Source organism: Vigna unguiculata, chromosome 5, assembly GCF_004118075.2.
Source record: "Vigna unguiculata cultivar IT97K-499-35 chromosome 5, ASM411807v1, whole genome shotgun sequence".
Classification (NCBI taxonomy): domain Eukaryota; kingdom Viridiplantae; phylum Streptophyta; class Magnoliopsida; order Fabales; family Fabaceae; genus Vigna; species Vigna unguiculata.
The window spans coordinates 5,785,299-5,810,097 of NC_040283.1; the positions used below are offsets into that span (position 1 = coordinate 5,785,299).

The 24,799-nt window shown below is 32.1% G+C and overlaps 2 protein-coding genes across 5 annotated transcripts; both read left to right on the plus strand.

Annotated features, from left to right (window-relative positions):
- Positions 1-4,080: 4,080 nt before the first annotated feature.
- Positions 4,081-10,247, plus strand: LOC114184987 (beta-amylase 7-like). Of its 4 annotated transcripts, none has more exons than XM_028072438.1 (11): positions 4,081-4,427; positions 4,675-5,249; positions 5,666-5,950; positions 6,568-6,645; positions 6,830-7,033; positions 7,120-7,314; positions 7,498-7,662; positions 7,810-8,070; positions 8,912-9,130; positions 9,330-9,549; positions 9,905-10,247. In XM_028072438.1, exons 2-11 carry the CDS (start codon positions 4,797-4,799, stop codon positions 9,931-9,933), a joined length of 2,109 nt encoding a protein of 702 aa, XP_027928239.1. In that variant the 5' UTR covers positions 4,081-4,427; positions 4,675-4,796; the 3' UTR covers positions 9,934-10,247. The 4 variants fall into 4 exon arrangements, with proteins under 4 accessions (XP_027928239.1, XP_027928240.1, XP_027928241.1 ...); XM_028072439.1 differs by having other exon boundaries at positions 4,775-5,249; XM_028072441.1 differs by lacking the exon at positions 4,081-4,427 and adding an exon at positions 5,343-5,511 and having other exon boundaries at positions 5,096-5,249; positions 5,609-5,950.
- Positions 10,248-14,748: 4,501 nt separating this feature from the next.
- On the plus strand, positions 14,749-24,799 carry LOC114186200 (acyl-CoA thioesterase 2). Its single transcript, XM_028074242.1, has 17 exons — positions 14,749-14,884; positions 15,058-15,150; positions 15,674-15,741; positions 15,898-15,973; positions 17,632-17,678; positions 17,752-17,877; positions 18,023-18,100; positions 18,192-18,279; positions 19,508-19,620; positions 21,406-21,468; positions 21,542-21,597; positions 21,729-21,833; positions 22,054-22,110; positions 22,555-22,656; positions 23,074-23,122; positions 23,374-23,442; positions 24,462-24,799. The coding sequence occupies exons 1-17, from the start codon at positions 14,869-14,871 to the stop codon at positions 24,537-24,539; spliced, it is 1,284 nt and encodes a 427-aa protein (XP_027930043.1). The 5' UTR covers positions 14,749-14,868; the 3' UTR covers positions 24,540-24,799.

Genomic DNA, 24,799 nt, shown 5'->3' on the forward strand with positions numbered 1-24,799 from the left:
TCTTTTACATTGGCAAAATGTTAAGGGTAAAGATCTAAAATTTATAAACCATTTTGAAAGTTTCATTTAACAAACAACAACTAGATAATCAAATCAAAGAGATGAAGAAGCACATGACAATTTTTTTTCCACCAAGTACGTGACAATGTAAATGCAATAAGTACGAAGGAAGGAAATCTCTAATACATTTAAAGGTTAATCAACAAGTAATTATAAAATATTTACAAGAAGAAATAAAAGATACATTTTCTATTGTATTAAAATAATGTTAACTCATGATTGATTGTGTCTATTCTTTATATATTGTTATAGATGAACGGGAAAGACTTTTGTTTTTTGAGCTCCTATGATTTCTAACAACAGTCCCATGTTTCAAAACAACCTTCTACCCTTCCTAAAGGGACTTCAAGATTACCTATTTAACAAGATTTTTGGAACAAATTTTATGAAATTCTAAGAACATGATTTCCAAAATAGGGTTTCTGGAAGAAAAATTTTGAAATAGAATTTCTAAAACATATGAAATACATTTTGTAAAGAGTTTTCTAGACCATAATTTTCAAAATAAGCTTTCCAGAACATATGAAATACTTGTTTAGATGAACTTTTCAGAACAAACTTTTCAAAACTTATAAGATGAATAGGATTTCAAGAACAAGATTTTCGAAACAAATTATTCAGAAAGAGTTTTCTTGAACAAGCTTCCCATAAATTATCATCGGTTTACACTCTCTCTTATTGCTTTCTCTCAAAAGGATTGCAACAACAATGGAGAACGGATGTGTAGTGACAATGACGACGGATGCAAAGACGTGGTAGCCGCAATGACATGCTTCAACGATGAAAGATATTTTAATATTTTTGCTTTTAGCACGAGAGTTAAACTTAACTCAAATTTCTATAAAATATTAAAAAATGCGAACACAGAAGTGCGACAACGCTCGTGTTTTCGCTAGTGTGTATATATATATATATATATATATATATATATATATATATATATATATATATATTTATATGTATAATAATAATAATTAATTTAACACATGTATATAATATAATAATAATTATCATTAATAATATATATAAATATATATAATAATTAAAATACTCTTAAAAATATAATAATTAATATATTATTATATCATAATTAATAATATGTAAAATAATAATTATTATTATATATAAACATATGTAATAATTAATATTAATTAAAATACTATTAAAAATAATAATATATATAATTTATATTATTACTATTAATTTGTGTATATAATAATTAATAATAATTAAAATATTTTTTAATTTTAATATTTTAAAATTATTTAATAATTAATTAATTTTATTTTTATCAAAAAGGGTATTTTAGTAATCTTTAATATAATATCTATTAAAAAAAATTAATCTATCACATCACTCAAATCACTCATTAACTTTCACAAAATTCATCTTTAAATCCACATATATTACTCTCTAAATTCACTCAAAAAAACATACATATTCATTTGTTGAGAATCCAAGTGTGAGTCTAAGTCCCACATTAATGAGAAAGTTGAGCACCATATAAGGATCAAGACCCATAAACCCATTGTCTTAAGGTTTGTGGTTGAGAGTGGTGTCAATTTCTTATGTGGGTTAGGCTCATGCTCATTGGTGTTAAATCTCTCCGGTGATCCTCTCTCGAAAGACCCAATATCATCCTCAAATCTATACAAATTCATTTTCATTCTCTCTCCCAAATCCATCTTACCAAAAGAACAAAACCTAAAGTTTTTGGTCAAACAAATCTTTCACATATTGGAGTTAAGCATGAGTTGGTATCCTACATTTCATGACAATGAAAAGAAAACAACATATAAAAAATTATTTATAAATTTATTGTTTTAAAATTTTAAGTTAAAAATAATGTCACCAACTTTTATATAAATTTACTCACAATTCATATTATATATATATATAATATAATTTTTGTATTGTATTATATAAACTCTATTTATTTTGATCCTAAATTAGATGAAGAATAATCATCAATTAGATAATATCTAAGACATTGTTCGCTTTCAAATATAGGCTGCGTCACGATTTTATCCTTAAAAAATGTCTAAAGGATTAAAGAAAGAATAGATATTTAAACATCTTTAAACCTCGACTTTTAGTTGTTCGCAATACCTTAGCTCATTCATCAAATATTAAACTAAAAAAGGTCTTGAGAATGATCTCAAGGAACAACTTTTTGTTGTCAACATTCCCGGTATCTTTCATTTTAAGGCATTCCTCGTGACTATGAAGTTAGGGGTGGCAAACGGGCCAGTCCGACCCGTTTTGGCCCGGCCCTATGTGGCCCGTTAAAAATCGGGCCGGGCCGGGCTGACCCGTCAAACAGAAACGGGCCAATAGTCACAACCCGTCCCGTATAGGACGTGCTAACGGGCCGGGCCGGGCTGACCCGTCTAGTTTTTTTTTTTTAATTAGTTTTCAAATTTTTTAATTTATTTTATTTTTTAAATTTGTTTATATATACATATAAATTATTATTAAAGTCATATTTAATCAAATAAAATATTATTTTAACTTTTAATTGATTAGTTAATGTTTTTAATTAGATAAGTTAAAATAATTATTAAATTTACATATTAAATTATTCAATTATAACTAATAATTCAAACTTAATGTGTAGGTGTTAATGATTTAAATTACAATACTATTATATATTTATACATTTAAAATATATAATCTAAAAAATTAATCTTTTTAATTATTTTTATTTTATTTTATTTTTTTAAAACGGGCCAACGGATCAGGACGGGCTGGCCCGTACTTTGCCTCGTCAAGTTGACGGACTGGATGGGACAGGCTAGAACGGACTGATGGGTTGAAATCTTCAACCTAACCCGTTCCTTTTAGCACGGGCTAACGGACTGGCCCGTTGGTCCCAACCCGTTTTGCCACCCCTATATATGGAGTAGAATGGTGCACCTATTATAGATTTCTATACAAAGCTTCAATCGATCTAGGATGCATTGGAGTCCAATCTCACGTTTAACTCCTACCAGTGATGGTTGTGCTTTCTAAAACTTGGTTGCTACTGAATAACAACATAATAATGTATAACAATTTCTTGTGTGTCTCGATTATGATGTCTATGGACTCTGTCAATTAGATCCTCAACACCAATTCACTTCCTATTAGTGATTGAGTTTTGTTACTCAAGAAAGATATAAAACTTTGTTTTGTTCTTCTGAGCCCCTATTGATTCTATTGACTATGCCATTGCTGAATAATAGTTTCATACTCTTAAAAGAAAACACTAACTCAACAATTTGCTTTAATAATATAATAATATTACTAGAATTGTAAATTAAATAATGAAATAAATATGATTAAAATATTATTTTTTTTAAATCCTTGAATGTGTTTTCCAATTGATATTTTAGGTTGAATTTCATTTGCTCTAACTTTTTTGATACAGTAAAAATAAACTATTCTTATTAAATTATTTCTTTACATAAATTTTAAATGATTTTTTTGTGGAAAATTGATTTTAATATTGATATTAATTTTTAACTAAAACTGAATTCAAATAAACTTTTCTACTTTCTAAATTCAACTTTAAAAAAATTTGTTTAGAAACAGATTTAAATATTAAAAACTGATTTTAAATCAGAAATAAGTTAAAAAAGATATTTTAGAAATTATTAAATTTTATTGAATATAAATTATTATTTAATTATTTCTCATTACTACCAAATTTAATTATCTATGGTAAAACACACTTTACATTTTAATATTTATATTTAGAAACTTTTCATTTTAATAAATACTATTTTATATTAAACTAAAATAAATAAATACTACGTAAAGCCTTGAAAAATTAATTTAATACATATAAATTAATACAATTGATAAAGTAAAAAAAATAAAAAAAATGATAAAAACTTAGCTAAATATTAGTATCACATCATAAATGTGACATAAGGCAGTTAGTTTAAAAAAATCCACCTTATAATAAGAAACTAAAATCATGCATTGCATGGGTAACCTAATCATACTAATTTTATTTTCCATTTACTTAAAAGTTGGCACGCATCAATCGTGTCAAAGTCGCAAACACGCTGCTTCCGCACACGCACGCACTCGACACGAGCGAAAACCCATCCTCGTGAGACGTCTGTCTATCTTCGCATGCTTCACTCGCTCGCACGCTCACTCATCCCTAACCGGCCGGACTTCTTCCCCTTTCCGTTGCCGGACACTTGGAGTCACCGCAGTTCCTTGGTCTGAACTCTTCCCCGTCAGATCTCTCCCCTTCTCAGTCGATCTCGCCGGACCTCAGTGTCGGTCGCCGGGAATTCCGGAGTCAGTTCTGAGGATTTCGGTGGGGAGAAGACGGATCTGCCGGATAACTGGTTTTGGTTTCAATTTGAGAGGTAAATTAAGTCATGTAGATTTTTTCTCCTGCTTTAGATTAGAAAATATGTGGTTAAGAAATTAAATGTGTCCCTATCTAGCTAAGAGTGCTGGTTCTTCACCATGATGAACCAAGAATATTTGGAGTGAGTAGTTTTTAGCTTTAGGTCTGATAGTGTATGCAGTGGAGAATGGTGGGAAGTACCTCAAAATTTAGGGAAGAGGAAATTTTAGTGGTTTTAGTTGACTAATTCTTGTTCTGTGCAGTTTGTGGGATTCATGAGCATTTTGGTTTGAAATGGACGGCTGTTCCTAAATTTTGATGAGCAAATGGTAGTTTTTAATTAAATTGATCAAAATTGAACAGTTGAGGGTTCAGACTTGGGATTATGGCAACTGATATGCAAAGGCTTGTGGGAACGAGTGAGGATGATGAAGAAATGGGAATGGATGTGAAGGATGAGGATGATGATGAAGATGATTATGAGGAAAATGGAGGCGAGCAGGGAAATGCTTCAGGGATGGTGGGGATTGATGGTGGGAATGAGATGGGAACTGCCACTGGTGACAACAGGTTTCCACAGCACCAGCAGTTTCATGAACAAGTAGGTACCCCTGGTGGAGGCACTCGAAGATCTAGGCCGGTAGAAGAGAAAGAGAGAACAAAGCTAAGAGAGAGGCGCCGGAGGGCCATCACTGCAAGGATCTTGGCCGGGCTTCGCAGGCATGGCAACTACAATCTAAGAGTTAGGGCAGACATAAATGATGTCATTGCTGCTCTAGCTAGGGAGGCTGGATGGGTGGTTCTTCCAGATGGTACTACTTTTCCCTCAAGATCTCAGGTAACTGACTATCTTGCAAGATGTAAGTTAAACTTTCTGTTTCTGAGACTGAATCTTTAGTTGAATTTTGTGACTTTTGGTCTGCATCTGCAGGCATCATATGTGGTTTCCCCAAGAATGGGAGGACTATGGCTTGATCATTATGTTTTTTTGTTAACCCGGTTATTTCACTTTGAAATCCCCTATCAACAACATTTGTTTTGGAGGTCTCTGTTGCTGAAAAATATGTTTTGTTTATCAACAGTGTATACATAGATACATGGTACTTACTGTGTAGTTTAATTCTTGGCTTAGTCAAGTTAAAATATTGTATATTTTAATTTAATGTCTTATTATTGTTGTGCATCTGCAAATTTCAGTTCTGACAAATCTCAGAAAAACTCCCACATTGGAAACTTTTCTTCTCAACCTTACAGGGTCAAAAGCCAGCTGGTGGTAATTCAACAATTCACACTTCATCATCTTCCCATGTGGCTTCACAACAAACTCCATCCTCTTCTCTTAGGGGAGTTGCTTCTAGCTATCGGAGCCCTTTAGAGTATAGTGCATGTCAAACGAAAGGTGTTTTTATGCCAACTCCATCTCCTTATGATCTATCCTCAACTTCCCGATCTCAAACATCTATTGTGGGGGATGGAGAAGCACAAAGAGACAACCATCCTCTGATTGGCGGTTCAATTGATAATGCTGATGAGAAACAGGTATCTAATAAAGGTCTTTGACCAACATATTAATTGTTTTTCTAAAGCTTCTTACTATTGCTGAGGTGACGGTGATAGGCTGCTAGCATGAACTGGTGTCTATTTGATTATTCATTGGTATGTTAGTACCCAGTTCACCATTCCTGCATGTGTAGAAATACAACATGTTAAAAGTAAAGGGATGAGAAGTAAAAGAATAAACACATGAGTAGACAAACACAAAGGAGGGGCATAAGTTTGGAGCAAAACTGTTTCCTGAGCTGGCTAGGAATAGTGGATGGTAAAGGGAAATCAGTTTGCAGGAATCAGAATATTCAAGGGAAGGGTAGATAGTGCAAGGTAGGGATGAATTAAGAGGAAAGGGTTTAAGCTAGAGGTTAGGTGCATATGCAGAACTCTTGAATTGTCTAGTATTTTCTACATGCTCTGTTTTTGCAAAGAGCTAACCTTATTGTTTTTGTCAGTAGAAGTCATTATCATGAAAACTTGAAAAGAACCCTGAGTCAGATAAATATCAAAAAGGGCATGTTCATTCTTTTTATTTTCCATGTAATTGTTTCAGTATGGTGCCTTTGGAAGGAATATCTTGGCATTGTTTTATACCTTCTTGTTTGCAGATTGCTGACTTGCCTGCCAGATTACCCGAGCGTGATTTGGCTGGTACCCCATATGTTCCAGTTTATGTGATGCTGCCGGTAAGCTATTAATTTACTCTTATTTTCACTAATATATTGAAGTTCTGTTTCTTTTATATGCTTATATTGGGTAGTTCTTCATAATATAGGGGTATGAAAAAAAAAACTGTAATTTTCTTAAGGAAATTATTTGTAAATATGACTCTAACGTTATATTGGAACATTCTGTCTAAATTTTTGACAGTTAGGGGTGATCAATATAAAATGTGAGCTTGTTGATCCTGATGGTCTGTTAAAGCAGCTGAGGGTGTTGAAATCAGTGCATGTTGATGGTGTTATGGTAGATTGTTGGTGGGGAATCGTTGAGGCCCATGCTCCACAAGAGTATAATTGGAATGGTTACAAGAGACTCTTTCAAATGGTGCGAGAAGTTAAGCTTAAGCTGCAGGTAAGTTCTGTAGTTTAATCATTAAGTGCTCTCTTGCTGATTCGATCTTCCATTGGTGGTGATATGTCCTTTTGACACTTGGCCAGGTTGTTATGTCATTTCATGAATGTGGAGGGAATTTTGGTGATGATGTTTGTATTCCATTGCCGCATTGGGTTGCTGAAATTGGAAGGAGCAATCCTGACATTTTTTTCACTGATAGAGAGGGAAGGCACAACCCTGAATGTCTTTCTTGGGGAATAGATAAGGAACGAGTTTTAAGAGGTCGTACTGCTGTGGAGGTAATGATGACATTATGCAATGACAATAATACCACTGTTAGACTGTTAATTTCTTAGTTTCAAATCATTTCCTTCCAAATGAATCAATTTGAATTATATATCAGATGCCTTTTGGGGCTAGGTTTGGAGATCTCGTTTCCATTTTATTTACGTTGATAAAATTAAGTATGCTGTACTTTGTAGGTTTACTTTGATTTCATGAGAAGTTTCCGGGTAGAGTTTGATGAGTATTTTGAGGATGGCTTAATCTCCATGATTGAAGTTGGACTCGGTCCATGTGGAGAGCTAAGATATCCATCTTGTCCTGTAAAGCATGGTTGGAGATATCCTGGTATTGGTGAATTCCAGGTAGTTAAGTGTATTATAGTTATCTATGTCTGTCAATTTTTAAGATTCTGTTTTCACTTGCAAATGCTTCCTTGGCTCAAATGTATTTTTTTATTCTTGGATCTATTTTTAACCAGTTTGCTCATCATCCCCCCATCCTGTGTACAGTGTTATGATCAGTATATGTTGAAAAGCCTTAGGAAAGCAGCAGAAGCAAGAGGTCACGCTATTTGGGCTAGAGGACCAGATAATGCTGGTACCTATAATTCTCAGCCACATGAAACAGGTTTCTTTTGTGATGGGGGTGATTATGATGGCTTCTATGGCAGGTTTTTTCTTAGCTGGTACTCTCAGGTTTTAGTTGATCACGGAAACCGGGTACTTTCTCTGGCAAAATTAGCTTTTGAGGGATCTTGTGTTACTGCAAAGGTAATAAAGAAATTTATTTTGGAGAAAATTTTGTACTCTAAATCATGAAAAAATCTTTGATTCTTTTCTGCATCCAAAACTAATGATTTTGTCTTATAGTACATAAGGAATCGAATAGTTGATCAGCCCTTATCTTACATACGTGGTGTTATTTTTCAATTATTTGAAGTGTCACTTTTGAGAACTTATTTTCAGTCAAAAATATTGTTTTCTTGAGAAAATTTTGAGAACCAACACTATCTTAAATTTTAGTGTGTGGGGATGGATTCTTCAATATGCGAAGTTTATCAGAGGAAGGAATCATCTTTGGTAGACTGATCAATGATACTTCTAAGTAATAAATTTTCATCCACAAAAAAGAGCAACGGCCTTGTCTGCATCTCCCTTAACAAATTATAAGGGAAAAAATCATTTTTATAAAATTAATGCTACATGTGTTGTGGCCTACTCCATTGCAAGAAAATATTCTGGAAAAAAAGCTAGGTAAAAAAAAAAAAAGGTACCTAATCTTCATGATGTGGATTTGTGCTTGAAAATTACTTTCCCTTTATGTAAAAAGTTCTACTTAGTTCTTCAGATTGGTTTGTCCACTACTGACCAAGGGAGTGTTCTTTTTTGACTGATATCCATTAGTAATACACTTTTATCTACAGCCAAAAAGAATAGTATTTTCTGCACGAAGCCCCAAAAATAAGAAGAAAAGAAAACCATTCCAAAATGCTACTTTAAAGCTTATCCTATTTGACTAGGAGTTATACATTTGTTGGTATATTTTTTTAGTTATTGTGGTGCGTATGTCTTTTGGTCATGTACAGTCTGATATATTTTAAGTTCTATACAGTTATCAGGTATTTACTGGTGGTACAAGACTGCAAGTCATGCTGCTGAATTAACTGCTGGGTACTATAACCCATGCAATCGTGATGGCTATGCTGCAATTATGACAATGTTAAAGATAAATGGAGTTAGCTTAAACATTCCTTGTGTTGAGTTGCCCACATTAAACCAACATGAGGGTTTTCCAGAGACATTTGCAGATCCTGAGGGATTAGTCTGGCAAGTACGTGTCTAATCTATGCGAAACGTATTTTTATCTGGTTAGCGTCCTGTATAAGCAATTTCATTGGGAAGAATTTGTTGGAATAATTGATATGTGTTGGTCTAATATATAGAAAGAATGATTTACACTAAATATTATTTCAAAAATTAAGGCCAATTAATGTAAAGTGCACCCCTGATTGGCTGATGGTGTATTGCAGGTGTTGAATGCCGGTTGGGATGTTGACCTACCAGTTACTAGTCAGAATGGATTTCCTTGCCTAAACAGAGTTAGCTACAACAAGGTTTTGGATCATGCCAAGCCCATGAATGATCCAGATGGAAGGCACTTTTCATCGTTTACTTACCTGAGGCTTAGTCCACGTCTTATGGAACGACAAAATTTCATAGAGTTTGAACGATTTGTCAAAAGGATGCACGGTAAGTTGATAGATGTTTCAAATGTATCTTCTTGATTTATGGAAATATCTATCGAGAAAAGACCAAATTTGTTTCATAGTTATAGCTCAGCAGCTACTAATTTTGTGTTGAAGTCTGGATGTCGTTATTTGCTCCCACTGGCAGTGTTCTTTGATCCAACTAGCATGAGCCTATTATCTGATTGGAATCTTTAACAATGCCTATTATCTGATTGGAATCATTTACCAAGTAATTTTATATGAAAGTTAATATAAGTTATCAGAACACCGATACGTTTAGTATCTGCTAAAGTTATTGCTATCTTTTGGGACATTGATCATATTAGGGTTGTTGACTGCACTATTTCTTATTCCAGGGGAAGCTGTTCTTGATCTTCAGGTATAACCTATGAAGAATAGGATTTGTATTTATAATTCCCCTGACAAAATGGTTGGGGTATTCTGCTACAGAATAGGAGAAATAGGATTGTTATTTGCTGCGGCACATATTTGTTAGTCATCTAGTTTGACTAGAATGAGCTTTTGTTCTTCCCCTTCTTTTGGGATTAAACAACTCACATAAGAGATGTATAATTTACCCACACCACTCATTGACCTTATTAGCCAGTGTACAATATCTGTACAACTATTGAACTTGCAAATTTATAGCACACCCATATAAATGATGATATGATGAACTGCTTAGTTCAGTTTCATGCAGCTTTTTACTCTTATAATAAATAATGTTAATTGTCAGATTGTCATGTAAGGATCTGTAGATAGGTTGCATATTAGATTTTTAATCTGGTAATCATAATTTTGAAGTCAAGGATTTGTTTGACATTTTTGTTGGTTTTGTGAATAAGTTTATATATTATAATTACTCCAATATCATATAATTTAAATGATATCAAGTATAAGTTTATCTTGAACAATGAATAACATAATTACATCCCAGAATATGTGGTAAGGCTTGATTGTACTTTTGAAATATAACTGTATAAAAACATCTAATATTTTTTATTTCAAATCCTCAGCACAGTAGGTACATTGCATAGTTTTAACCTTGAAAATGTCATTTTTTACTCAATTGGGCATCATATATGGCCAGAACCTGCCGTGATACATATTCCTTAAGCTAGTGTAAATAAAAAGAATAAATTGAAGATTGTTTGACAACATTAAAAATGTATGAAGAGAAAAAAATTGAAATGAAAGTAACGGATATGACAAGTGATATAGAAAAGTAAACCGGGGATGTGATGAGTGTAAAAAGAAAGTAAATTTCAAAATACAAATTTTTATAACCAAACAGAAGCAACGTTTTTAAATACAAATGTTATAGTATATTCTCAAACACGGAGCATATTTCATTTGAAAACAATTGATGTGATAAACATACTAAAAAGGTTAGTTTCAAATGGAACAATACTCCTAGTTACATGCTACATACTCTACAAGTAGACAAGTAATCTTGTTCATACGGGAATCAAGGTAATTTTTAATTGAAGCAATAGCTTGGTCCAATTGGATAATACAGTGAAGTAGTTTTGTACTTGAAATATATTTGACCACCAACTTTTTTTTTAATATATTTGAAAAATTATAGCTCTCAATCTTGACATATATGGATCAGGGTTAAAAATCCACTTTTTTTTTTTTTGTATGGGTCAGTTTTTCATGTAAAAAATAATTTTTAAATGAGAAAAAAAAATTATTTAAATAAACCTCACAAATGAAAGAAGGTATTAATTGCTCCAATTTTTTTTACTCAAAAAAAATCAAATCTATAATTTTAGATTTTAAATCTAATATAATTAGTGGGATTTTAAATGTACATAGATTTAATTTTTTTATTTAAAAATTTAAAATTAACGTGTGATTGAACAATTCAAATTGTGCAAAGTTAAGCAGATCTAGATGTGATAAGATTTTATGAGTTGGGCCTATACAATGAAGGGCCTAAATTATGCAAGTTTGAGTCAAATTAAGCTTAAGTCATGCATTATCGAGTCAAGTCACACACTGTTGAGCCTATGTCAGAGTAAGTTGGGTTGGACACATGATGTGTTAAGGTTAAGATGGTCAAATCCATGTTGAGCTAAGTTGAGTAGGACATAAGTTAAGTCGAGCATAGGTCAGACCGAGTCAAGCAGACCCAAATTAGACTAAATTGACCATGGCTTAAGTTAAGCCAAGTTGGCTTGGGTCTATATTAGATTAGGCCAAAAGTTAGATTGTGCCTTAATTAGGAAATGTCAAATTGGATTGCGCCATATTTAGCATGGATTGGATTGAAATGAGATTGATTAAGTAGGATTGGATTGAGCCTAGGTCAAGTTGAATTGGATTTGAGTTAGGTTGTGATCAAGTTGAGTTAAGCCTAATTTAGTCTTAGTCCACCTAGGTTGAACCTATTCTAGGTTAGTATGGGTTGAACCAAATCAAGATCAAGTAGGTCTTAGTCAACTGAAATAGTCAAGTTCAAATTGAATTTGGTCAAGATTATATTGAATCATGTTAGGCACAAGTAAGATTAAGTTCAAGTGATCAAATTAGTTATACCTAAACCATTCAAAGTCAAATTAAGTTGAATCGAAATTATATTAGGCTAAGTCAATTTTAGCCTAGATAGATTGTACCAGCCCATAATCGTGCAATTAAATTTCAAATAATAAAAATTAGTCAAAAATCAATTTTTTCAATTAATATAAAATATTTAGAAATCGATTTATAAATTAGACTATTTAAAAATTTATACAATTTTTGAAAATATTCATAAATTAGTTAAGATAAGTCTGCTGTTCTAACTCTAAACGCATTTATGTAGGAGCTTTGATCCTATGACATTTTTTAATTCACTCATCTAACAAATATAAAAAGAGTTTTATTTTAAAGATTTGTAGAATTTAATCAGTAAACCATGAATCAAATTAAATTATATTATGGTGAATTTTAAGGACCGTAAAAGATATATTTCACAATTTGTTATTATACTAAATCCTTGGTACTATATTTTCAGTCAAGTTATTTTATATGATCCAATTTTTTATTTCTCTTAAAATATTTTGGAGATTATATGTTCTGTACTGATTAAATTTAATCTCAATTTAAGTTTAAACACAATCAAACCATAAATAAGTATCTCTCTATTTGTTTAATCACTTGTCCAATTTTAAAATGAAAACACAGGAAAAGAAAAACCAACGTGGCAAACAAAAACTAATAATTGCAAGACTAACATTAGTGTATATGAACACAATGTAAACCCACCATCAAACCGAAGTTTGTTTGTGGTCTAAAATCTCTACTCCAAGCTTTCTCTCTAGATAAGGTCTCGCTCAAGCCATAGAGGACTCTCGCTCAAGTCAAAACCTTTTTCTCTAGGCGAGAACTCGAACACCAAGCACAATACACATTTACGAGTTCTCGCCTAAGCTAGACTCCCTCGCTTAGGTGAGATTGCTCTTGCTTGGACGAGAATTCTCGCTTGAGCGACAACTCACACAGTAACAAAGGAGAGTTTTTTGCTACTCTAGTTTAGGCTAAAGGATTCTCACCTGGGCGAGATTAGCAATTTCTCTCCTACTACTGCTTGCAACATTACAAATCCAGCCAGAAAACCACATACATTATATTATCACACCATCACAATCATCATCCAAGCATTTCAAACACAAAATAGAATTAAAAACAAGTAATATAGTTTGAAAACATGAAAAGCCTTAGCTTCCCTTACCTTGATTGAAAGCTAAACTTGAGGAGAAAAAAGCCCTTAGTAGAAAAGCACCAAGACCTAGAACAACTTAAGGAACTGAAAACAGAAACAAAAGTACATGAAATGAGGCTCTAAGGAAGACCCCAAAGTTGGACTAACACAACCAAACTTAAAAGGACAGGAAAGCATAAAGTTTTTAGTGTTCAACTTACCTTAGAGAGAGCATTTGGCTAGCTAGAAGGGAATGTGCCCTAATTGAACTTTTGTTCCAAGGAGAGCAAGAGTGAGAATTGATTTTTGAGTGAGTGAAGGAAAAAGAGATAATGATTGAGTGGGAAAAACTTAGGAGCTTTTCTGAAATTGGAAATAGTTGATGGATTGACTTAGGCCTTATCACTTGGCTTGGGCCCAACTCATGAAATAAAAGTGGGTCTCACATAGTAACTATTTTAAAATTAATTATATATTTTGAAAATAAATATTATTAATCTTATAAATTAATTATTTTATAAATAATTTACTTTTAACTATTATTCTAAAAATTTCTTTTATCTTTAACCGTTATTTTAAAAATCTCATATATATATATATATATTATTTTTCTAATTTTATATTTAACCACTATTTTAAAATTAATTATTAATCTTAACTCAAATTTCTAGTCCTATTTCTTAATAATAAAAGTTGATTTTTGCTAGTTCTTAATAATAAAATTTGATTTTTAAGTGTTTTTTTCATATATATATATATATATATATATATATATATTTTGTCTCCTTTATCTTTTCCACTCTTATTTTAGTAATTATCTTTTAGTTTTCCTTATTTATAAGAAACTACTCCCAAACAATGACTGGCTGTAATGAAAAATTAAAACTGTTTATAATTGATTTTTTTAATTACTTTTTGTATATATTTATTTAATCTCGTTTACGCTCCTTACTCTTAATTTGTCGTCATGAAATATTAAAAATATTTTTATTGTATAATTATTATAATTAATAAAATTAGATTATTTTTGTATTTATTTTCTGTATCTATTTTAATACAGCTTTATTCTTTATGTTTTGGTAATTTATTTTTATTATGATATTAATTATATTAATTGTTTTTTATTATCATAAATAAGTATAAATATAGAAAGTGTGCAGCCTCTTTCTATAATAATAATAATAATAATAATAATAATAATAATACTTTCATATATATTATAATAACAACGTAAATATAATCAGAATTATCTTGTTTAATCTATACAATTTTGTTTTTTAAAACTATACTACTTTTTTTAAATATAAGACACATAATTTTGCTCCTTTCAGTTCTCAATTTTCAATATTTCATACATAGAAGAAGTATAAAAGTCAAATAAAATGTTTTTGCTTTTTATAACTTTTTAGTTAAGGCATTTAATAATAGTAATAATTTTTTTTTAATTTTCAAAATTACAAACATAACTAACAATATGGTGACACTTAAACGTGTATGCACTTTCTACTGGTAATAATAGCTAACAACCAAAACAGTATAAAGAAGTGTTTTTCTTTATATAAAATATTACAGATTCAAGTTAATGTCACTACATCCATCACTGTCCTCCAAACATCCAATTCAATCACTGTAATGGCGAAGGAAGAAGGTGAGTGGAGCTTCTTGCGATTTTCGTTTCTGTTATTCCATGATTTATCTGTAACTAAACAGGAGATGATCAAGAACGGAGAATTTGTATACGTTTATTCATTTTCAGTTTAATGTTTCCGAATTTCTGTTGCGATCTTTAGGTTTGGTTTTGTCTGTTTGATCTTGTTGCAGTGTTTGAGTTTCTCGGGAACGTTCCTCTGCTACAGAGGCTTCCTGGCTCGTCTGTACGGAAGATATCTGAGCTTGTAATTCCCAAATACTATGGTAATAGAAATTTGGTTTTGATGTTTTGACCCCTTTTGCTGTTGTATTGGATTTTGTGGGGGCGAATTAGGTGGAAAAATGTTAAAAAATATGTTAACGTAACTGTAGTTTCATTATTATTGCTATTTGGCATAATTTTGTTTTTGTCCACAAAATTGAGTAATAAATTCATTTTAATCTTTCAGATATAAAAAACAGGCTTTTTAGTCCTGTAATAGACTGCGATAACGGAAATGGAAAATGGTAATGTATTTTTTAACATTTGAGGGACTAAAATGATTATTTTAATTTTTAATTTGGCAACCAAAAGTTAATCTCAAATTTCAGGAACCAAATAAGGTAGTTAAGTGTTATGGTCATTTTTATTTTTATCATGCTTTGGTAACTAGAGTATTTTAGAAGATTTATAGTATGCAGAATTTCGACAATCAATTGCAAATGATTTTTCATTTCTGGAACGATGCCTGATGAACTGGTATAAGCATTAATGTTTTCAATTCTTGAATGATCAATTACTATGTAGAGCCGAGAGAGTATGTTGTTCGTGAGGGGGAACGTGGGGATGGTCTGTACTTCATCTGGGAAGGAGAGGTATGCTCATTTTTATTGTTATATTTTTGAATTGAAAGTTATGTACAAAATGGTCATTGGATTAGTTGAAGAGATGTAGATTCAGATCTAAAGATTTTGTTTATGCAATTTCGAAGTTTCAGTTTTGTACTGAATATTCAGTTTCCTGGCTTGCAGGCAGAGGTTGTTGGCTCTGTTAGTGCTGATGATCATCGAGAGTTTCAATTGAAAAGATATGACTACTTTGGTTTTGGTAATAAACTTCATTCTTATGTAGCTATGCTTCAAGACTGCTGTTTAGCGTTGCTAACACCCTCAAAGGTGTAGGCTTGTTAGGTCTAGGAGTTTGGGTCATGATGATTTTGTTATTCTTAATTATATCGGTCAGATATTCTGGAAAATATCTTGTCATATTTTTATTGTATCTTTTAGACAATTTAGAGCATCTTAGATGATCTACTAGGAGTGGTTTCCTGATTTTGTTTCATTTCCTTATTTAATTTTGATTAAAGTTCAGTAATAGTACAGATACGGTTTAGTGGTTCAAATTTTAACACATCTTTATGTGCAAGAATATTCGTAAAATCACCTTTCTATTAATGAAAGACTCTTTTTCTCCTCTACCTAAACTATTTAATTTTAACTTGGTGCGTTATGACTCAGTCGTCAAGAGTTCTAACCGTGCCACTTCCATTCCTTAAAAAAGAATGACTTTAAGGAGAAGTTAAGGTGAACCTGTACATTGTGCCTTTGTGGTGTTTGTTTTCTCTGGGTTCTACCCTTTATCCCCTTTCCTGGATGTCTGTTCTTCGAACGTTCTTGTGTTGTTTGGTTCCCCTTTTAAAGCATGATCTTTGCTCAATTTCCTTTCTGATGTTATTGTTGGTTTTCCAATTGGTATGGAAGAAAAGAGTGAAACTGATAAATTTATGTCTTTGATAATTCTGACAAACCTTTCTACTGATTAGTATGCCTTCCTGTTGGCAACCATTTTGGCTTTCCACTAACAATCACACTAGTGGTGACTTTTTGTCATGTTGACACACCATAATATACACATATTCTGTACTTGATGATCTTGCAGAAGAAGTTTTAGTTCTTGCTGTATAGTTGCTTGCCAGGAAATTTTTGTTGATGTTCATGCTGACAAAATCTCTTCTTTACTGGTCATGGAAAACTCTGACGCACTGCTTTAGGGTGATGATCATTACAACCATCTTGCTGAATTAGTTTTTCGGAGATGCCTATCACTTTAGTCAAGAATGCAGTTTATATATCAGTCGGACAACTTTTCTTACTATGAATTGATTTTAAGATAAAATCTGATAGTGTTGATATCTCTTGCGTCCTTGAGTTGTCTTTCAGCCATTTTTTATGGAGCCCATTTTATGTTTGTGTTGTTTCCTTTCTTTGAATTGTTCATTTGTGACCATTTTTATGGTTAAATATCATTAGCTTGAGTGAGAGTTTGACTATTTAGAAAATATCTTTATTATATCGTACCATATTTTAGGGTATCTAAGATCATCTTCTTAGAATGGCTTCTAGACTTTATTATATTTCCAGACTTGTGTATTTATTTGTTGGTATTAGGAGTTCAGAACTAGTGTCAATTGATTTTAATGTTTTGTAATTTACACATACACAAAATAATATAATTAAAAAGCTTCCTTTCTCTCTTGGTCCATACCTAGTTTTGATCTAAACCTTATAGTTTAAACAACTATTAGTTTTAAATTTTGTAATCTCACACAAATGAGGTTTGACTTCTCTAAAATGCATACATCTAATTTGATACTTTTGTGAATAAGATTTTCGTCTAGAATTATCATGTTACGTTAAGGGCAGTGAGAGATAATATTGCTATATAACTATAATTACAGAAGACTAATGTGAATTCACAACTTGCAGGGTTATCAAATGAAGTTCACCATGCTGATGTCATAGCTTTGACAAAGGTGCCTTTTGGTTTCTTTCCCTGTTGCATTCCAATGTTTTATCCTATAGCAATTGTTTATGTTGATGTGACAGCTATCATGCTTGGTACTGCCCCATGAGCATTCAGCATTGCTGCAACCGAAGTCTATCTGGAGTGCAGAAAAATCTGTTGATACATGCTCACCTGTGGAGCATATACTGCATTTGGAACCTATAGAGGTATCCATTCATAGTATATAATGTAATAGACTGAGAAGGAAACAGAAACTAGTCAGATATCGTTGTCCTATTTTATCTTTGATATTAAGTATGCTATATTTTGTATTGTTCCTCCTAATACCAATGTGTTCTTTCTCTTTGGAAGGTAGATATCTTCCGAGGAATCACTCCTCCAGATGCTCCAAAATTTGGAAAAGTATTTGGTGGACAAATAGTTGGACAGGTATGAAAACACATCTTTATGTCATAAACAGCATTCTACTCATGCTAGCATCTAGGAAATGATTTCTTACGAGATAATGTATAATTGACAGGCACTGGCTGCAGCATCAAAATCTGTCGATTGTCTTAAAGTTGTTCATAGTTTGCATGTCTATTTTCTTCTTGTGGGGGATTTTAACAGTAAGTGTGCTTAATCTGAACTTCATTGACAATACTCCCATGTAGCTCCATTCTTTGTCCCTTGCTACTATTGTCCCTTACTTGAAAGATTCATTTTCTTTTCTTGGTCCACCTGCTACATTGTTTTGTAGAAGAACCTTTTCTTCTAATTATTTTTGTGATTTAAATATGCAAATGGCAGCAGTTTGTTTTAGACAATTGCTGTTTAATGACTTTCTTGCTGACAAATCACACTCCTGGCTTTTTCATGTTTTCATTTCCAGTTTGTTTTTACTGCTGTGCATGTTTATATTGGTTGGATGGCTTGTACTGCAGATTTGTGCTTAAATGCAAGTAAGGAATTTGAACTACTTCATGGGTTGTTAGCTAAACTCAATACTGTCAAGTAACTTCCTGTTCTAGAAAAATTTCAGGCTCTGAATAGTTCTTGAGTTAGTTTTATCTTGAATTTCTGTAGTCATCTAACAAAGTTTGTATTGTCTAAGGCGACCAATCATATTTAAGTAAATCATCTAGTGAATGGTGTGCTTTAAAGAGGTAAAAGGGAAAAATGTGGGAGTACCAAAAATGAATATGTTAAGATGCACGTGTGGCTACACAAGAAATTACATGAGATGGAAAAGAAAGTATTACTGTGACACTATTAGGACTTAAGCGCAACACAAAAACTCAACCCATAGGACTAATCCATTAGGTAGGAGAGTCTCAAGGCTTGAGTATCATATCAAGTAGTTCATCATACTCAATGCGAGACTTCTAACATTGCCACCCTATTTAAGGATTGATGTTTATGAACGCTTCACTCTATTGATATTGACCCAGCAGTAGCACTTTTGTCCCTGGGAGGGCTTCTATCATCTTTTCGTTGCCCAACTCTCAATAAAAATGCCAATTGCTAACTCAAAAGATTAGCCCATTACGTAGATTAGCCCAATAAGTACCAAGTAGCTCATCCTACTCACTATTATCATTTTATCATTATCTGAAGTGTTGAAATTGGTGTTTTACATTTTACTGTTATTTGAAGGTTTTGTTAGTTCTGTGGCTGTTTTTTTTTTTATTTCTTCATTGAAAATTTATTTTGGCATTCTTATATTACCTATATGTATATATTGTATTTTTATTTCTTACGGCATGCATTCTGCAACAAACCGCAATATCATCTGCCATATTTCTATGTGGACTTCTGGCTTGCCGTTGATAACACGTGTAAATTTTTGTCTTCCAGTACCCATTATATATCAAGTTAGCCGTCTCCGTGATGGGAAGAGTTTTGCTACTAGGAAAGTGGATGCAATTCAAAAGGGAAACGTCATATTCACTTTGCTGGCTTCATTTCATGTATTTCTCAATTCCACATTTTTCTTGACTTGGAATAAGATAAAAATCTCTGTTTATTTAGCTCGGAATTGTTGGAAATAGTTCAAGTGTGAGTCAAAGTTCCCCATTGGATAGAAAAGACAAAGTTAAACACTATATAATAATAAAGACCCATAACAACATTGCCTTAAGGTTTTGGTGTAAAAGTGGTGTCTAATGTCTTATATGTGTAAGACTAATGTCATATAACCATATAGAACCACAATCTCTCAATGACTATAACCATGACTATAACCATAACCCATATGATGAAAATATATATACATACCATCAGTGGTATCAGAGCCGATGGTTCGGAGTAACTGACTGCATAACCACATAACCATAACAAAAAGGGGTCACCGAAGTAACTGATTGCATAACCATAATCAAAAAAAGGGGTCACTCATACACTTGAAGGGAAAGAGAAATATAACCACAATCTCTCAATGACTATAACCATGACTATAACTATAACCTATATGATGAAAATATATATACATAAACCCATCAGGAATCTGGTTAAGTAATGTTTTGTCTCTATTTTATATATATTCGGTTATCATTCTTAATTGCATATTAAGGTTAATCATGCGGTTTTCATTAGTTTAATATTTGTAGGGATGACAGAAAAATTCATACCAACAAATATCTAGGAGTAAAATCTATAATGGATACTAAATGAATATATTTAATGATAACTGCAAATAATGGGTATGAGTATTTTAATGGTTCCTTTGTTGATGAGGTAGATACGGGTATCATATCCAACCTATGAATACCCGCTGTATGCATCTCATTGTTAGTGATTTTTTGTGTGGATATTTTAAGAAAAAACTCAAGTGATCAAAACAAAGTTATTGGTGAGAGAAGTTTTAGCCATGAAAGAATTGTTTATAATTGAATTTTAGTTATTTATATATTTTTTAGATCTATGTTGAAGTTGTTTTTAAAAAAATTATTTGTTTAAAACTTAAACTTCGTGGTGCAACTTATTTAAATTTGCACTAATATTTTATTATACAGTTTTATTTGAATTATGCTTTAGAATTATTTGTTCATCTTAGTTTATATTTAAGGAATTATTTTTAAATAATTTTATTTAAAATTTATAATATATATATATATATATATATATATATATATCTGCATGTATCCACCCACATATACTAAATAAGATCTGTAGTTATTGTTTTGTAGATACCTTAGAGGTAGTGAAGCAGTTAATGGAATGAATATTTTTAGATGGGGCAGATAGTAAGAAAATACTATCCCTTCCCTCTTCAACCTGTTGTCATCAATATGGAACTAAAAGATGAAATGCCATTTGGAGAACTGAGGGACAACTGAGCCAGTGCAACTATATAACATGGTATCCTTGTCATTGATGCAATAAAACATCGATGCAAAAGGGGAATACCATCAGTGATTTTGGGATGAAAAACATTTATATTTATTTGGGTTATGGTCATATAGGTTTTAGTACTGTTAGGAGGAGTAGGTACGTTGATGCAATATTAGCTTAGTACATGCAATGCTATCTAGCATTGGAAATATTGGAGGAATATGAATCTATGGTAAGTTTCACTTTTCTAGTATTTGTTTTTAATGATTACAAAATATAGCATATAATGAAGCATTCTTTAAGCCGTTTTCATTTTGATTGACATATGATCTTTTAACATGCATATATGCTCTTGCTGTTATCAATGATTATTCTAGAAATTCAGAAGCACGTTTAACTTTGTTATTATTCTAACTCTACAGAAGGAGGAATTGGGGTTTCAGCACCAGGAAGTGCATATCTCATCAGTCCCTACACCAGATAAGGCAAGTGACTAGCTTATATTCATAAAAACAGTTTTGGGTATTAGACCGTCATATTTTGTTCGTTGTTATATAGCTTTTGTCGTTGGAAGAGCTTCGGGAGCTACGTCTAACCGACCCTCGCCTTCCAAGGTAGTAATTACTTTCTAGCATATTATGCTTGATGCTACAGTTTTTTATTTTACTCTTTATTTGGTTCAGCTCCTAAGAAGAGTGTATGAAGATTTTCTTTGCCTTAATAACTAACAAAATTGTTGTTTCAGAACTTACCGGAACAAGGTTGCTGCAGTTGAATTCATTCCCTGGCCCATAGAGATACGGTTCTGTGAACCTAGAGCTTCAACAAATCAGACCAAATCTCCCCCTAGGTTAGCTTGATAATCTGCCAATTTGTGCTTGTGCTTTTTTACTGGTCTTTTTTGCTACGTTGGTGACAGATATTTGGAGAGAGAAGAGAAAGGATTGGTGTACCATTCGAGAGACATCATTATTCAATCCTTTGCCTCCTCTGTAAATCATTTTTGAAGACTTAATCTCATGGGACTTTAATGCTGCATATTATATATCTTATTAAAAATTTGACTGCAGTTTGAGATACTGGTTCAGAGCAAGGGGAAAACTTTCAGATGATCAAGCCTTGCATAGGTACATAATTTCTATTTACCTTTGGATATGTTCAGTTCTTTGTGAAATTGGCGTATGCATGAGCTAGGAGGGCTTTTATTGATGAGCTAAGGTTTGCATTCCTTGGAGAGCATGTTACTGAAGTTCTGTTAAAATTTGTGTCGTCTTGGGAAAAGGAAAACTTATATAGTAAGAAAGACCAAGCTTGAAGAGTTTGAGACACAATGCATATGGCCATTTTAGTTTACCGAAATTCAACTCTCACGTAGAAGAATGAGAGCGGCAATGATGAAATTAATGACCTACTGTGCATAGTGGCTTTTTTTTTATTGATTGATGGTCATAAGGGCTTTAATACCATATCAAGAGCAACTAGTCCAAAAGCTTATTAACGCTTTTGTAGTAAAAGCTCTTCAGTGATTGCTTTTATATCTAATAGTATGTGAATCGGGTTTTGTGTTGCAGGTGTGTGGTAGCATATACTTCTGATCTAATCTTTCTTCAAGTGAGTTTGAATCCCAACCGTAGGAAGGGCATGAAGGCACGCGCTGTGAGTCTGGACCACTCGTAAGTATCGGAGTGTGATGTTTAATTTGTCATCTAAAATTTTCCAATTGACTTATTTACTCACCTTCCAATGATGCATTAGTTTTTCTCATCCTAATATGTCTCCAAATTAATTACACTCTTTATCTCAGTCTAAAGTAATGCATTTACTAAAAGAATAATTTGTTTAAAGTGGTATGTCTATTGTTGTTTGTGTGGAATGACCTTAAACTATTGCCACTGTGAAACAGACAGGGTATATTAACATGTTTTTTGGAGTAGAAGGGAGTATAGTAACATAACACTGAGACAAACTAGAAGATTTCAACTAATAATTTGTTATTCCTAGTATCATTAACATAATTTGAAATTTTTTGAGCTATGATTATGAATATTCTCTCTTCTTTTTTGTTTAATGCTTTGTTGGTTTTATTTCAGCATGTGGTTTCACAGACCTGTAAGAGCCGATGACTGGGTGCTATTTGTGGTGAGTACCGTTGAGTGTTTCATTATTTTAGAAAAGATAACACAACAAAATTCTTGTTAAAAATGTTTTTATAGTAACCATAAATCATTCAAAGCGTTAATAAGTGGCTACTCATTAACCGCTCTTTGAATATCATTAACTATTTAATTAGTCAGTTTTTTATAAATTAAAAATACTTTTCGCCAAATTTTTTCTCTTATTTATTTATTTTTATTCCGTGAAGTTGTTAATACGTCCAATCTGTTTTACAGATCTTCAGTCCTACTTCCTTTAACGCCCGTGGCTATGTTACTGGCCAAATGTTCAATCAAAAGGGAGAGGTAAGGGATTATCTTTTCACGTCACTTTATCTATACACTCTTGATTATCCATGTTTGGTTGTTTGATCAATATTTATTTATTTCACGCTCTCAATAAATATGCCCCCTATATGCGTGCGTGCAAGAGTGGGTGGGGGAGAAAGTTTGAAGAATATATAAATTTTGATGATATAACCATGGTTTTGGTTAGATAAACTTTTTCAACATATTCATAAGAGAAAAAAATAAAATGAAAGGGTGCTTGTTTCATGTTATCTTCTTTTATTTCCAGAGAAATGGGGATGAGAATAAATATCTTTTTGTTCGTTGGAAGACTATGAAAATATAATATCACCAATGTTTATTTTCTCGAAAATTATACTCTAACATTTTAAGCGCGGTTAATATCCGCGAGCTGGTGGATATTTCCTTTTCATTAGTTATTATAACAAATAACTACTCATCTCACTACATTCTACTTTTCTTTTTCTTTTTAACGTAGTGAGTTTAATATTTTTTTGTCTAAAATTACTAGATAATATACAATCAAACACGTCTATGGAAATAGTATTTTTGGGCATAATATTCCTAGGAATATAATTCTTGGGAATGCAATGTTATACCGTGAAACAAAGTTCCTCTAACAAAATGAATTAAATATCTCTGTATGTTAAAATCAATGTATTTCAACTTTTAAACACACTCTTATTTAATTTTTTTGAAACTGGGTGTTGTTAAATTATTTTTAACACAGGAAAGTTCGTTATGTTTAACTTAAACGGAACATATTTGGGTCTACAAAATAGACCATGGCCTTTCAATATTCTTGCTGGTTAAATGAGGATTCGCCGTAAAACTTATTAAATAAGTTCTTATTAGTTTATTTCAGCCAGCTTAACCATTAAGTTTGTTATGACTTTTTATATGGTAAAGTAAGTCGAATATGCTATTAATGCATGAACTATCTTTTGTCAACATTAGTTTTTCCTCTTTTCCCTGGTTCATTTTGTCTAAAGGTTTTCCCGTTTGGAAACTCGCAGCTTCTTGTATCAGTGGTTCAAGAAGGTCTAATGAGGGAAGTTATTTCTGCAAATTCAGCCATCAAATCTAATCTGTAAATAGCCAAAAAGGCAAAGGACCGGCAAAGGACTTGTGATTTTCTTTTTAGTTCTGTGTTGTTTTTAATGTATGGTCATGACAATTATTTAGTTTTCGTTATGTGGTAAATTCTAGATTGAACCATCTAATTGGTGGTGCCCCTATATACAGCAGCACCATCACATAAAGTTATCCTGTGACTGAGAACTTTATGTCTTATATTATTCTTTTACGATTAACTGAATTTACAAACTGGTTCCTTTGTTGTCTGCTTGCGTCC

Coding starts and splice junctions, on each gene's coding strand:
- LOC114186200 (XM_028074242.1), top strand. Junction 15,151..15,673: donor TGTAATTCCCAAATACTATG/GTAATAGAAATT, acceptor ATTACTATGTAG/AGCCGAGAGAGTATGTTGTT. Junction 17,679..17,751: donor ATGTCATAGCTTTGACAAAG/GTGCCTTTTGGT, acceptor TTGATGTGACAG/CTATCATGCTTGGTACTGCC.
- LOC114184987 (XM_028072438.1), top strand. CDS start 4,797: ATGGCAACTGATATGCAAAGGCTTGTGGGAACGAGTGAGGATGATGAA. Junction 7,034..7,119: donor AAGTTAAGCTTAAGCTGCAG/GTAAGTTCTGTA, acceptor ACACTTGGCCAG/GTTGTTATGTCATTTCATGA. Junction 7,315..7,497: donor GAGGTCGTACTGCTGTGGAG/GTAATGATGACA, acceptor TGTACTTTGTAG/GTTTACTTTGATTTCATGAG.